This window comes from Bactrocera latifrons, unplaced genomic scaffold (genome assembly GCF_001853355.1).
Source record: "Bactrocera latifrons isolate USDA-ARS-PBARC rearing strain unplaced genomic scaffold, ASM185335v1 scaffold_70, whole genome shotgun sequence".
In the NCBI taxonomy this organism is placed as follows: Eukaryota; Metazoa; Arthropoda; class Insecta; order Diptera; family Tephritidae; genus Bactrocera; species Bactrocera latifrons.
In genome coordinates this window covers 1,161,359-1,177,899 of record NW_017537379.1, presented here as the reverse complement: position 1 = coordinate 1,177,899, position 16,541 = coordinate 1,161,359, and the positions used below count along the sequence as shown (strand labels likewise).

General features: G+C 36.8%; 1 protein-coding gene across 1 annotated transcript in view; it reads right to left on the bottom strand.

Moving 5' to 3' along the window:
* LOC108975953 (mRNA decapping complex subunit 2) overlaps window positions 1-16,541 on the bottom strand; it is a 23,766-nt gene continuing 7,225 nt past the window's right edge. The window contains exon 5 of the mRNA XM_018944801.1: window positions 1-1,055. Coding sequence (XP_018800346.1) covers window positions 324-1,055 — 732 coding nt within the window. The 3' untranslated portion in view covers window positions 1-323. The remainder of the gene's footprint in view (window positions 1,056-16,541) is intronic.

Genomic DNA, 16,541 nt, shown 5'->3' with positions numbered 1-16,541 from the left:
TTCAATGTTAGTAATGTCTGTTTAATTTTTGGAACTTTATATACATATTGTTGTTTTCAAATATCTCAGATATCACCAAGCATCGCATAGACTCGCTTATCAATAACATGCACTTCGATATTTATTCATACATATTCGTTGTAAAACTGTAAAAATTTTAATACCAAATACAAGAATTTTAACTTCTTATGTTCCCCCCTCCAATGGATACCCCCTTCGCACACTTAACCTAAAAATCAGGCATACAATTCCGCTTTCACCTCACTCTTCTTCAATCAATCTGCAATTCTACTAAGCATACTAGTAGATCGACTTGTGTACTTCTAACAAAATATGTTTGCAATAAAATTTTTTGTAAATGAGAAATTTGTCCACGAATTGAAACTTGGTGTGAATTTCAACTGTGCTTGCTGCTGGCGCGGCACTTCATTGTTTTCAGCTTCTGACTGCTTTGTTTTTGTCTGCAGTTCTTGCTGTTCCGTCAGTGGCTGATAAGATGTGCTGCGATTTAGTATGCGCAAATTCGTGCCCGAAGCCACCGAATTAGGGGATGATGCAAAATGTGAAGATACTGATGCCGGACGGGGTTTCTGGGCCGAATTCGTTGTTGCAGACATAGTAGGAGCCGCTGATGATTTTGCAGCAAATGCCAGTAGCTCTGCACCAGAGCTGGAAGCCGATGTAGGGCTTGTTGCAACTCTGGTGTTAGGAGTGGCAGTGTTGTGGGTGGCATTATTGTTACGATTGCTTTTGTTATTATCATTATTGGCTGTTGCATTTGAGTTGACAATACTCATTGAGATTTGTTTTTGTACACGATGTTTGTTGTTGCCACCATTGTTGTTGGTGTTAGTTTTATTAGCATTTTGCACGCACATTTTATCCCCCTGCGATTTAGCGCGCACCCGTCCGCTGTTATTACAATTGGCATTGCTTTGTTGTTGTTGTTGTTGCTGCTGCTGCTGCTTTTGTGCTTTTGCCGCCTTTTCAGCTTGAGCTGCTGCCTTCAATTGCTGTTGTCTCTCTTTTCGTATCAAATCGAAGGAGCTGACAATCTGCAATTATATTATATTGTAAGGAAATCATTAGTAATCTTATTGTGGAAAGTATCACATTGTATATGTATATGTATATACATACATACAGTGAACAAAAAACTTATCTCCTAAACTATTAAAACTTTTGAGTTTCGGATCCAAAACTGAAGAAAAAGTTCTTTTTACTTTTCAATATGTAATTGAAATTTGTTTTTAAAAGTCAAGTTTTCTCCAAAAATTTCGCATAAATTGTTAATACTAGAAACATTTTCTGAGCTGTGAATATATTAATTTTAATTTTTATACTCTTGCAACAGGTTGCTACAGATTTTAATAGCTTTATTCACCTAATAGTTGTTCCTATCGCCTAGAATAAATCGAAATGGATGTTAGGGGTTATACACATAAATGATCAGAATGAAGATATTTTGAAATCCAGATGACGAGAAATCAATAACTGAATGCGAGAGATGGTTTTAATAGAGCAACTGTTGGACAGTGATACACAAAACAATTGTAACATACCCATGTTATGATGTGAAAATGGGCGAAATCGGACAGCAACCTCGCCTACTTCCCATATAACACAACCTTAAATTCCATCAAATTTTTTACTTTTCCGGTATACAAACAAATCACTAAATAATATTGGGTAGTCAATTTTTTTTCGTATTTTGTCAATAGATGTCGTTGCAGTCGTATATCTCCAGTACTGAGTGAAAGCTTCATTTAACTAAAAAAAATTAAGTTCTGGGAAGTTGAAGCGTTTTGGGTAATGCAAAAAGGGTAATATGCGTAATGCAAACTGTTCGAAAAAGCAAACCAGGCGTCGTTACTAAAAATTTAAAGCTCGAAAGCATCATTGTCGTTGCTGAAAGCCAAAAGCGCGAAAAACTTGCAACATTAAAAAGTAGTTGCACAAATATTTACACCAAAACCAACTGTGCTAGCTAAAATGGCATTGTAAGTTATTTATGTTAAATATAATTGTAATATAATAGTTCCGTTATATTTATGGATTTTTTTTTTAATTTTATAGGATAAAACATCTGTTTGACTATAAAGCTATTCGCTATGAATAACCTTTTTTTACACGATACTCTTTTTGAAGCTTTCTAATTGAAATTGATAATTTTTGCCATCTTACTCGCCAGTTAGTGAATTAAAAAGAAATATGTTATGAAAGATGAAAACGTTCAAGTTCCAATAAGGCAAAGAACCGCTCGAGGTAATGAACATGTTGCTGTCATTCAAAACATGCCGGATTTTGAGAAAGCATCCGTATTAAATTGTTCTCACTCAAGAACTGAAGACCCTAAACTTCATGAATTTACCGATTTTGCTTTGGAACAAATTAAAAACGATAATCATCTAATACCGATCTTATCTTTTATTACATTTTCAATTAAAAGTCAAGGTCGCCGAGATGGAAGATTTGTAATACGAATTTTTGCAAGCTTTCGACAGATATACTTTTATGTCAAGAAAACTTACCACCCAAGTTGGAACCAGTTAACCGACACAATTATTGAGGTGCAATAAAAACCTACGCAATTTGTCTCGCAAACTCTCACGTCACCATGATCAGCTAAATTTAACCTTGTCATATTAGACTAAATAGCAAAAACAAGCATAAGGAAAGGCTAAGTTCAGGTGTCACCGAACATTTGATACTCTTGCAACTTGCAAGGATCAAAGCCGGGGAAATACCTTCAGATGTTGCAAAATTTTATATAAGAAGAAGTAACTTCGGGTATAACCGCACATTTCACAATCTTGCAACTTGCAAGGATTAAAGCCAGGAAAGTTCCCTAAAGTCCATAAGGTCTTTTAGACTTAAACAGTTTTTGCTGAATTTGAACTTAAGATAGCATACTCTAATTATTCGTGCAAAGTTTTATGTGATAATAGTCTTACTTCTTGATTTGCACACTTGATTGAAAAGAATCAGATGGCATTTAAAATTGCGTTATATGCGAAGTAAATGTGGCTGATTCTCCCATTTTCACACTGTAATACTGTCAAAGGATTGTCACATACTAAATTTTATTGAAATCAATCGAGCGGGTCTTGAGATATGTGATTTTACCTAAAAGCCATCTACGAACTAGTCCTTTTGTTTGCCAAGGAACAAACATACCAAGTTAGATCAAGATATGTAATTCTTTACTCAAGTTACGTTTCGCCATCCTGATGGTTTATATATATATAACTCTATACCTCTATAAGTTTTAGGTGATACGTACAACCGTTAGGTGAACAACACTATTAGACCCTGTAGCAACATGTTGCAAGAGTATAAAAATGTTGCGAAAGAAATTAAATCATAATGAAAGTTATAAACTCACTTAGTTCTATATAACAGTATTTTTCTTCCCGTCTTCGAAAATAATATCGAAATCATCTTAAAATAAGATACACTTGCGCTCACACAATTAAGCCAAATGAACATTACGGTGTGCAAATACATAAAAGTTGAATATTTTTGATGAATCGAAAAAAAAAACTTAACAAAATTGATAGAATTCACTTTAAATGTATTGTACTCATACTTTTTTAAAGCTGAATCTATCTATCTATCTATATACCATATATATAAAAGAAAGTATGTCTGTATGATCCGGGTAGGCTCCGAAACGGCTGGACCAATTTCAATGAAACTTTCAGGAAATCTTTAGATTGACCTGACGAGTAATCCTGTAAGAGCACTTTTTTGAACTGTTAAATACAGTATACTATATGTCAATATGAAACATATGTATTTAAGTACAATGGAGTATATTGAAGAAAATAATTACGGATCCAAGTAAGTTGCAGCGTCGCGAAAGTATCCGTTTACTGACTAATGCGTTTTCAATTGATTGTTACAACGGAAAATTTTATTTTTCTTCACAGAATCATTGTAATAAATAAAAAATGGTACCCAAAAAATCAAATATTGGTAAAAAAAAACCTCCAAATCACAGACTGTTAAGGAAAAAAAGAGCAAATGAAACAGAACCAATAAACCAAAGAAGAGCATGAATCACGACTTCAACAAGATAGTGAAAAAAATCTTCATCGCTAACTACCGAGACAATCCAAAAACGTACGCAAAGACTTGATGCCAATCGTAACCGAATTGCTAAAATTACAAAAAAAAAAAAATTAAATCTTGCGGCGTTCAACAACAATAAGGATAATGCTTACAGAAATCACAAAGACGTTGTGATCGGTGCAATGAACAAAGTTTGTACACATTGTGGTGCTCTGAAGTTCGCTAAGGGTCCCCTGGAATGTGCTGTTCGAACAGTAAAGTTGTTTTGTCACCATTGATGAAGCCACTTGAGCCACTTCTTAGTTATGTTTCTAAGCGCCCTTCAACTTCCAAACACTTTTTTTTAAACATCCGAAAGTATAATTCATGCGTCCAAATGACGTCCTTTGGAACAACCCACATAGTGAACAATGCCAGTTACATGCCCACTTTTAAAGTGCAAGGTCAAATTTACGACAGAATTGGATCATTGCTCCCAGATGAAGATCCCAAGTTTTTACTAATTTATTTCACCGGTAATGAAACTGCAGAAGCTGATCGGCGTTGGGCAATTAGAACGAGAAATCGTCTTAGACTTCAAACTATGTTTCATGAATATAACAGCCTCAAACGTTCATTCAAAACAGCTCTAGACCAGATACCGATAGATGATTATAGGTTGTGATAAGGGCAGACAAAACACCACCCGGGGAGCATAAGCGGCGATGAAATGCACCGGTAAAAGACGACGTTGCAGTGGGTATGGTCGGAACAGAATTCGAGCGACGCGATATCATCATCCATCTCCGAAATGAACACCTTCGACGCGTTGTGGTCCAGCCGTTTCGGAGCCTACCCGGAACATACAGGCATACTTTCTTATATATATATATATATAGATAAAGCAAAATCTTGCCCCGCAAAGCGCTAGTTTAATACAAAAATAAAAACCTTTCTTCGTCATTGGGGTGTATTTTTCATGCTATTTATTACCCTTCCTCGCTTTTTTCACTTCTGTACTTTTGGTACCATCTCCATATGGGTTTTCTTTCACATGAAATTCTTATTTTTTCTATCCTTTAGAAAACTTTCGATAGCAAATCTAAATTATTAAAGACAACACATTTTCTATATATACATATTTATCTTACGTACACATGTAGATCGTTGTAATAACGACTTTTGTTTCACTGGCTTAACTGTGTCAGCTAACGGGTCGAAACAATTTTAATTTTTCATCAACCATATTACGTCTTTCTCTGAATATGTTCTAATATATACAGGGAATCAAAAAAGTTTTGGCACACCTCAGTTTTTCCACTTTGCTTTAATATAACTTTTAATTAACTGAACATACCAAACAAAAAACAAGCATATTTGTTTAAATAACGTTTTTTAATACATATATACAAAAATTAAAAATAAAAAATTCATACAAGTAGAAAATTATTAAGAAAATAATGGAAAGAGTCATATTCATATCAAAAAAGTATTGGCACAAAATATAAAAATGGTAATACAAAAGATGAAGTTTTCTTCAAATGAAAATGTTTAATATTTTGTTGCACCTCGCTTGGCTTTAATAATCGTTTGCAAACACCTTTGCATACTTGCGACCAAATGGGAAGTCTCCCGACTGGTAATATTGGCCCATTCTTCCTTCAGAGCATTTTTAATGGATTCTTTCGAAGTTATTTAGTGCTTGCGAAATTTTTTTTTCAAGCCAATGCCAAATATACTCAAAGGGATTGAGATCAGGGGATTGTGGAGGTGTTTTCAGCTGCTTGCAGTTATAAATTAACCACTCTTGAACCAAACGCGAAGTGTCTTTGGGATCACTGTCTTGCTGGGACTGCCATTTCTCTCCATTTAAGCCTAATTTAGTTACGCTCAGAAGCAAATTGTAAAAGTCTTAAATAAACAAGCTTATCCATTTTTTCGTGTATAAAAACAAGATTCCCAACTCCACTTGCCGCTATACACCCCCCCACCATTACGTTTCCGCAGCCATGCTTGATTGTTTTTAAGATGTTATTTTCTTAGAGCTCTATGTTGTGCTTTCGCCATATTTTTTGAGACCCATGGGATCCAAATAAATTGAATTTGGATTCATCGTTAAAAATCACGTTTTTCCAAAAAGTTTCAGGTTGGTGTAGGTGAGCTTTAGCGAAATCCAACCTCTTTTTTTGTTAGCTTTTGAAATGTGAAGCTTTCGTCGAGGTACACGACCATGATAACTGGCCTTATGCAGGAGATTTCGGACGAAGTTGTTTCTGCATTTTTTCACTCAATTTTACAGCCGAAATGTTTGGGTATTTTGCTACTGCGACACAATGAATTTTTCCTCCGGATCAGAAAAAGTTTTTTGCCTCCCAGATCTGTAATTGCTTATTGGGTGAATGTAACGGTATATTTTCGCTTGCATTTTGTTTTGTTTCTACCAGTTACACTAGGTACAAAAACAATTGAATGACATTATTTTTTGTTGCTTTTTAACTAACTTTCTTTAGAAAATCAAAGTGTGCCAAAATTTTTTTGATTCACTGTATGTATGTATCTATATTGAGTATTGAGTTTATGTGAAAAATGTCAACCTGAAGATCGGAATTCATTATATTTTCGATACGATGGTCTAGCCAATTCTATTCTTATTCAACTCCTCCTCACCAAGCAGAGTGCAAGGACAATGGGTGGAGATCGACCTCAGATTGTCGAGTATGGTGCCAAGCTATGTAAGACTAAGCTCATAAGACTAATCGAGGACAACAAAAAGGAAGAAGTCCTAATAGGATGTGATGCCAATGCAAGACACACCGTGTGGGGTAGCTTCAACACAAAAAAGTTATGTGAAACGGTCAGGGAAACGGTGGATGGGTGAAAGCTGTATCATATGCTGACGATATAGTCCTAGAAGTCCTAATAGGATGTGATGCCAATGCAAGACACACCGTGTGGGGTAGCTTCAACACAAAAAAGTTATGTGAGCATAGGGACTCCTCAGGGAAACGGTGGATGGGTGAAAGCTGTATCATATGCTGACGATATAGTGTTGTTGGTATCAGGCATATTTTCTTTCAGTGAGATTATGGAATGGGCTCGACGCAGGTTAAACATATGGGCTAAGAACAATGGACTAAATGTTAACCCTAATAAATCAGGAATGATGATATTCACAAGCAAAACCAAAATTACCCAGTTTCAACTTCCCGTACTAAACGGTACAACACTCTTTCTATCATCCTCAGCTAAATATTTGAGGGTGGAGATTGACACCAAACTGTCCTGGCAGAGAATCGTTAGCAAGAGTTGGGGCTTTAAACCTAGTATAATCATGTGGATGTATACGACTGTTATAAGACCTATACTTACTTATGGAGCACTGGTTTGGTGGCCAGCGCTAAAGAAACAATACAACATCAGAAAATCAAATGGAATACAAACAGCAGCATCTGCAGATGTTACTGGTGCAATCAAGTCATGTCCGACTAACGCGCTTAATGTGGTCCTGCATCTTTATTCATAAAATAGAAGCATGTTCTGCAATAGGAACAAAAGAATTGAGTAGTTGGAATCAGAAGAACTATGGACATAGTGATACTCGTATTCTAAACCGACACAACGTTAACAAATTCGAGTACATTCTCCCAATGCTGGATTTCAGTAGATACTTCCAGGTGAGGATGTCCTCTAGACGAGAATGGAGAAGGGGCATAATAGGGGAGGAAGATACCATCTCAATCTATACCGACGGGCGCAAAATGGATTGCGGAGTAGGCCGAGGCGTATTTTCCGATGAACTCGGCATTTGTCTCCCTATTAGTCTACCGAACTCGGTTTGCATCTTCCAAGCGGAAGTACTGGGCATAGAGAAGGTCTGGAAAACTACGAGAGGATACATAAAGCAGCGATATACACAGATAGCTTGGCGGCTCTCCTGACCTTGTCGTCGCCCATGACAAATTCCAGCATAGTCCCTTACTGAACTCATTAAAAGACAATCTCCACCTAGACTTGATCGGGGTTCCCGGCCACAGAACCATTTTCGGCAAAGAAAAAGCAGATGAGTTGGCAAAGGCAGGCTTTCTTAAACAAATCAAAGGCAGAGTTAATTCCAAGTCCGCTAGGATCGGCCAGAAGAGATATCAATATACAATTTGAACAGGTTGCAATAACAGATGGAAAAATATAACAAAATATAAAATATCTAAATAGTTATGGCCAATATATGACAAGAAAATAACTAACGACTTATTAAATATGTCCAGGAAAATATCCACAGAGTAACTGCTATCATGGATCCGACACAGAACACTTGAAATTCATCTAGCACCAAACCTTGAATGGATTTCTACAAAAAGCATATCGGACATTAGTGGCTTCATCGAACGCACAAAATGGTTTGAAAGAGAAGGTAAAACATGATAGCAAATATAAAAAGGTCAACGACTAGTGCATCAAAATGGCAGAGCCAGCGCTAATTGAGCCCGAAAAACAACAGGGCTGCACTTCTACCTATTTGACTTTTATTGGTTAATTCGAAGGGCTTTAGTGCTCCGATCAAAACCATTTATTCAGAGATTGCAGCTTTGCTTCGGAAAAAAATATATGCCGAGGTGCAATTATTTTTTATGTAGATTCATGTGCAGGACAGTAAAATAATGCAGGTGCAGCCGGCTGGACACCTGCAATTATCCCATATTACCTCAGAACATAAATTATATATTTTCAGCCCAAATTACTTTAGAGAAACGATAAATCTTCAAATTGCGTATTTTTAAATCGATACAGGAATCAGAGAAAATATTTTAAATCTTCAAATGAGGTATTTTTAAATAACAAAACAAAATAAATTTAAAGTGGAACTCAATAAACCAATGCCGAACATTGTTGATACATAGAAGAAAGTAGTGCATTTAAAAGGTGTTTTTCTATTACACCCTTCTTTACGCAGTTCAGAATTTTTTTTGGCAGAAATAACGCAAATATGTTAATTTTTTATTGATATTTTTGTTTTCTTGCGATAAGGTTCAGCTTCTATCTCTGATGGAGATTCTGCCCTCTTTTCGGCTAGATCAACAGTTAAACATTCAGCAATATATAATTTAAAGTCCGCCAAGTCCATATTATTATTTTTTTTCTTTTCACCCACGTCGCACGCCGCAACATAAACAAAACGACAATATATTCTCAATTACCAATTTTTGGTGTGAACAGAAATCTGTAGTAGGATATACATACATACATAAAATGTTACCACCCCGGAATTTTGAAATAAGAATCAAATTGGTAGGTAATATACATAGGTGCTAATTAGAAGAAAAAACACAAAGCCTCGCTTGCGACCAAGGAGCCTAATTACATTTAATTTTCTTTGAATTTGGTGAATATTTTCGTGCTTCTGAAAAAGACAGGTCTCATAACTGAAAAATAAGCGTTTAAAATAAAAGTCGAGCCGTAATCTTTTCGATCATACATGCAATAAACTTCCGACAATAATAAATTTTTATGTATTCCATGCTTCATTTATGGATAATTTTAACTCTGCTTTACTTCATTGGGGTTTTCATTGCAACATGTTTATTTTTTTTTTTCAAAAAACCTCAACTCGATAGGATTTAAATCTGACCTATTTCCCGGCAATTTTAGAGTTTTTATACCGCCTCACTCTAAATATCCGTTCACCGTTAATATAAGATATTTGAAAAAGTTTTTCGTATAGTTTATTTGAGAGACAAAAGAATAGTTACAACAAACATAATGCTTGAATTTGGGCGCGGTGGCACGGGCACCCTGAAAGATTGTATCAATCATTACAGGAAACTAGGAAACCATTGATGGCTCCAAAAAATGCTTAATAATGTCAATAAAGGCGATTTTCGCGAATTTTTTTAAGAGAAAGTAAGGGATTGAATATTTCGAACTTCTTTGAACGTATAAGGTTTTTACAAAAATGTTGAAAAATAATGGAGTTATGGGCTGTCTTCGGAGGTGCCAAAAAAAAAAGTGCCCCAACTGCTGGCATGATTCCGGCCGAACGAACACAATGAGACGCTTATGCTCCCAGTTAAGAAGCATAATGAACTAATCTCCAAGCAGTTCCTGCTAGGATGTTTTCGTAGAAGCCACCTGCTTGGAGCAGAACCGCCTCTTTGGAACATCAAGAAGTCTTTCCTCAACTACGCCGACGACATCGAACAGTACGCCGACCGGACTTCGGACGCAACTAACTTCCGACAGTGGAGCTATCAACACCTTCACAGACTCTCTTCCTGTGAATGGTGTTCTTGGACTCAAATCACCACCACAGTTTCGTTCTGGATTCTGAAGCAGGTTAAACTCCTACTTGTCCAGAATAGACACCGACATCCAATATATGTCCTGCATGCAAAGAGCGTCCGCATGACACTGGCCACAAGCCCCGCCAACCCCGCCTTGGTTCCGACCCCGTCGAAACAGCACGTTTCCTGGGTCTCCCACTAGATGACGTCGACGACAACCTAGATAACCATTATCATCCTGAAGGGGCTAATTACCGTTAGAACAACAACAACATCATTATACAACTTAAATAAGATTTTATTAAATAAGATTATAAGGGGTAGAATCAACAATTGATTTAATCATATCATATAAAAGTCCACATAGTTGTGTAGAAAGTTTACAGGCTTAGCGATGCGTTGTAAGGACCGTTGAATACATAGTTCTTGATAAAACTTTGAAAGCCTGGAAAGTGATCTTATCAATATGGCATTCAACACTGTGATGATGAGTATGATACTACGGCAACACACTTTTTGATGCTAAAATCTATTTAGTTTTATCCACCAGTTCCATAGTTTGTCAAAATCACTTTAGAGAAAATGGGTGTCTCGCTCACTAGTTATCGTCAAGTCAAAACAAGTATTTAACTAAAAGTTATCACCAATATAGAAAGAATTTGGACCTCCGCCAACGAAACCTTGCTATTTGCACTGCTTCACATCTGCGTGGCAAGCCTAAATCAACGTTATAAAACAAGCGTGGTGAAACATGGTGGAGACAATGTACTAGTGTGGGGTTGTTTTTCAGGGAATGGAATAGGGCCAATTCATCATACAAACAATACAATGGACAAATATAAGCATAAAAATATGTTTCAAAATATTATGCTGCCGCATGTTGCAGATGGAATGGCATTTGTGTAAAGCAATGGTTTTTTGATAACAGGATTGAGGTTTTGAAGTGACAATCACAGATCTGATAGAGAACCAATGGGAAGTTGTAGGTAGAAAAATCAGACATGAGAATTATAAAAATAAGGACGTTTTATACATACAAGTAAAGGTAGCATGGAAAAGCATTTTCTGCCACACATCAAATAAATTAATTGAGTACATGCCTCGCCGATGTGCAACTGTATTGAAAAATACGCTACCAAATATTGAAAGACATAAATTTTTCAATCATAAAACAATTTCGTGCTTTAGTTTTGTTATATATTTTTTTTAATAAGTAGATTTGTTTAATTTTTACTAATTCAAAAAGAAGAATGAATAAACGAGTTATAAAAATAAAAATGAAATCATTTATAACATACTTTATGTTTTTATTAATTTAATTACCGACAAAAAGTCTTCATTTGTTGGACAGGGTATGTTGAGTAGATCATTTTTGTAGAACAAACTTATGGTCCAGCACGTCTGAGTTTTTTTTTACAGTGGGTCAAAGTTTTTATTTTTTGGTCGAAGGGAGCATTATACTATATGAAAAAAATGTTGTAAGTTAATGTCTGAGAGAATTCTTATGGTCAGAGTTGTATTGTAAAATTGTATGAGGATTATTTTTGTGGAAATCTTAACCCTCTAACTGGTTTCTTTATGGGTCACCCTTTTTGACGGTTTTTTCGAGAAAATCAAAGAATATCCTTTAAAAAAGGACATTTAAGGATTAAAATATTCTACGAAAATGTTTGGCGGAAAATTTCAGTGRGGGTCASCAAAGAMACCATTGTTGTAAATAAAGCTCTTTACGATTGATAAAAAAATTACATGCCAACATATACAAAGTAGGTGAAAACGTCGTCAAGTTCGGCCGGGCCAAACACTGAGTTCTCGCGTCTAGTCAGCTGTGACTTACAAATCGGTTGTGATAAAATTAAGCATAATTGACTTACTAAGCAGTACATATCGGGTGTGATTTTTACTAAAATTAATATAAAAAAAGGACAATTAAAGCTTAAATAAGCGTGGCGGATTCTGTTTGCAATTTATGAGATTGGTTTTGTTTTATTTGTGGACATTTTACGCACCTTAAAAGCAGAAGAAAGATATTCCCTACAATTGAAGAATATTTTCTTTCTTTGGAATACGATTTTTATGTGAAGCTTGGATACCAAAAACTGCATGTACTTTCGACCAATATGACATACGCCAATACAGAAATAACAGCGGCGGTTGAAAACATATCAGATATAAGTTACTTGCTTGCTTGTTACTCCTGGTGGTTTAAACATATGTCCTAATTTGATAGACCAAGCTTATTTTGAAGATCTTGTAAGAGATTTAGGACTAACAGAAGAGAAAGCTGAAATATGTTTCAGATTGAAAAACAGGAATTTGATAAAAGCCGATGTAAAAGTTACATCGCCAAGAAAAAGACACGCCGATTTGGAAAGTTATTTTAAAAAATCAGAAGAACTTGTATACTGTTGCAGTATTAAAAGGTTCTAAAATATCTAAAGCTTCCACTGGACTCTTCCGCTTGGCGACTATTTATAGATAGTTCAAAACACAGCTTAAAAGCAGTTTTACTGCACAATGGAAATCAGCATCCGTCAATACCGGTTGCGTATTCCACAAAGAGGAATCATGCGCAAATATTTCAAATCTCTTAAATAAAATTGAATACTATAAATATAAATGTGAAGTATGCGCAGACTTCTAAATGATTGCAATATTGACTGGAATGCAAACAGGATACACAAAATATATGTGCTGTCTTTGTAAATGGGATTCACGTGCTACCAGCAGCCATTATCATATTAAATATTTCGAAAAACGTAAAGAAAATATTATTGGTGACTTAAATGTAATCCATGAATCCCTTGCCCCAAAAGATAAGGTCATATGTACTTCCATCGCTGCATAAAAGTTTTATTAAAAGCTTAAATACACAAGGATATGCTTTCCAACGCATTCAAACAATTTTCCCCAGATTATCTGCAGCAAAATTAAAAGAAGGTAAAATACGATTTTAAGAAATAATTTATTTCATTTAATGTAAACTACCTTTTCTAGGAATGATCGTTAGACCCGATATAAGAAAATTAGAAGAATGAAGAATTTTATGGTCATCTGTCGGATATGCAAAAGACAGCATTTGACTTTATGCAGCTGGTTATATCAGAATTCCTTGGAAACTCAAAAGCACAAAACTATGCAGAAAATATTGAAGGCATGCTAATCGGTTTTAACAATATGGCGTTAAGATGTCACTAAAGCTGCATTTTCTGCAATCTCATCTCAATTTTTTTAAAGAAAACATTGGAGCGGTTTCAGATGAACACAGTGAAAGGTTTCATCAGGATATAAAGGTATTGGAAGAAAGAATCAAAGGGAAATCCCAAAGTGTAATGCTTGCTGAATACGTATGGAGCTTGTACAGAAACCTTGACACATCGGAGCATTCACGTCAAGCTAAATACAGGAAAGCATATTAAGTTTAATCTTTAATCCATTGTCCTACTACTGCTGAAGCAAAAAAATAAATATGTAAATACTATAATAAACCACTATTAAAACAAAATTATAATTTTTTTATCAATCGTAAAGAGCTTTATTTACAACAATGGTTTCTTTGCTGACCCTCACTGAAATTTTCCGCCAAACATTTTCGTAGAATATTTTAATCCTTAAATGTCCTTTTTTAAAGGAAATTTTTTTATTTTCTCGAAAAAAGGGTCAAATTGACCCATAAAGAAACCAGTTAGAGGGTTAGGATCTTCCACAAAAATAATCCTCATACAATTCCACAATACAACTCTGACCATAAGAATTCTTTCAGACATTAACTTACAACATTTTTTTTCATATAGTATAATGCTCCCTTCGACCAAAAAATGAAAACTTTGACCCACTGTAAAAAAAAAACTCAGACGTGCTGGACCCTTTCAGAATTATAGGGTCGCTATTCTGTTCCACAAATGCTGTTGGACAGTGTAATGTTTTATTCAAAGAAAGTAGAACCGTTATAATGTCAAAAAAAAATATATATATATTACCTCACTAAAAACTGAAGTCCAAAATTTCTTAGTTTTCAATAATAAGAATACAACGTTTTGTTCAGTTTACATAATTAAGTCAAAATTGGCTTGGACAAGTATTTAGCGCACTTTAAAAGAGCAGTAAAGAAAAATTAATATTATTAACATGTGGCGTGAATTTTCTCTGATATTATATCTAACTTGGTTAATACTTAGTGGAATAACCGTTATTCGTTATCATCGCTTCAGATCTGCGTGGCAAGCTATCTATTAACCTTTGGCATCTGTCCAAAGGAATAGAGTTCCACGCTTCCTGTACTCCTCCCAAAGCTCGTCGCAATTTTTAAATTTTCTTTGCCCAACTTTTTCTCTGGCATGCATTCCACAAGTTCGAGATCGGGTTTAGATCAGGACTTTGCGCCAATCGAGAAGTGAAATTTTTTCTTGCGCAAATCAGTTTTTTTACCACATTTGCTGTATGCTTGGGATCGTTGTCGTGCATAAAGATCCAGTTTAGAGGCATAATATTATAGGAATATCCATTTTATTCCTCAGCATATTAAGCTATACAAATTTATCCTACTAGGGGTCCAACTCTACGCCATGAAAACGACCCCATACTTTTAAATTTACGGCCTTTTTGGTGTACCTTGGACTGACTTCTTGGTTTTTTTTTCACGACGTACAAATGTTTTACCATCAGGACCAATCCGGTTTATTTTAGTTTCGTCCGTAAAAAGTATCCTTTTCCAAAAATTTAAATCTTTTGATCTATGGCTATGAGCGAATGACAAACGCGCTTTAATATTTTTTTCAACAATAGCGGTTTTTTTCTGCTCTCACGTCCATACAAATTATTTTCATTTAAACATCTTCGTACTAGTCTACTTGACACGTTTAAGTCCAATTCTACATTGACTTCAACCATAATCTCGCGACCAATTCCCACGACAGCCGGCTCTACGTACCGGAATTGACTTGGATTTCATCCGACCAAGGTTTTTTCAGCGATCTAACCCCGTTTGGCTCTGTGAGTGTTAATTTGTGTGTGTCGTCACTGGAGCAACGCCTTGCAGCAGGGTTGCTGCGTATCCTCCTGACTCGTGCTGGCATTGAGTCCAACCCGGGCCCGGAGGARTTYTTCTGCTGCGTTTGCGCGAAAAGGCTCCATCCAAACTCCACCTCGGTCAGGTGCAACACATGCAATGGATGGAGCCATCTTAAGACCTGCTCAGGCCTTAAGACHYATAGGGAGTGGACCACGCGTTACGTGGCCCCATGTTGCCTACGCAATACTGCGACGCTAGCCTCTACGGCTGTGCAATCTGCACATAGTTCGAGCGCTGCGCCGCCACCCACCTCGAGTGGCCAACATAGCATCTCCACGGTCCCCCGGAGCTCAACTAGGCAACATAGCTCCCACTCTGACTTATCCCCCCCAACCTTCATCCCGCTCCAATCCTCGTGCGAGAACCAATCAGCAACTCTTGATTTCTCGCACAGTCTGTTCCGTGTGTCAGACCGCCATACGTCGGAACGTCACATCAGTCAAGTGCAACTCTTGTGCTGGCTGGTGTCACTTCACGGCGTGTTCCGGCCTACCCACCACACGTGAGTGGAGTGAGTCGTACGTCGCCCCATACTGCAGGAGTCTGCCCCCGCAACACACAATAGTGGCGTCGCCAACCAACACTCTAGTGCGACAACCGCCCCTGCGGGTTCTGCAGCTGCAACAAACACCACCCACAAGTCTCTCCCTCACCCCCAGGATTACCCACGGACACCCGCGACAAACCCGGCTACTTCAATTCAACTGCAACGGACTCCAGAGCAAGATCAAGGAGATAGTTGCACTTAGAATGTCAGGGCATAGCTATCCGGTCAGGCGATGTCGGGCTCGAAATATTTAATACATACATCCCCCCAGTTACATATTGCCCTACAGGATATCACCCGAATATAGGTGCGCTACTTCGTGGTGAAAACCGTTTTGTGCTAGGCGACTTTAACGCGCACCACGATCTTTGGCATTCCTGTCTGTCAAATGATCGTAGGGGGATGAAGCTGGCGGAGCAGATTGACGATTCGACATTCTGCACAATGAATGACGAAGCCCCCACCAGAGTTATGGGCACCTGCAGTAGCTCGCCCGATATCACAATCGCTAGTGGTGGTCTGATAAATAGCATAACCTGGCGACCTATGCTAACTCTCGCATCAGACCATCTGCCCATAATTATCTCGATCG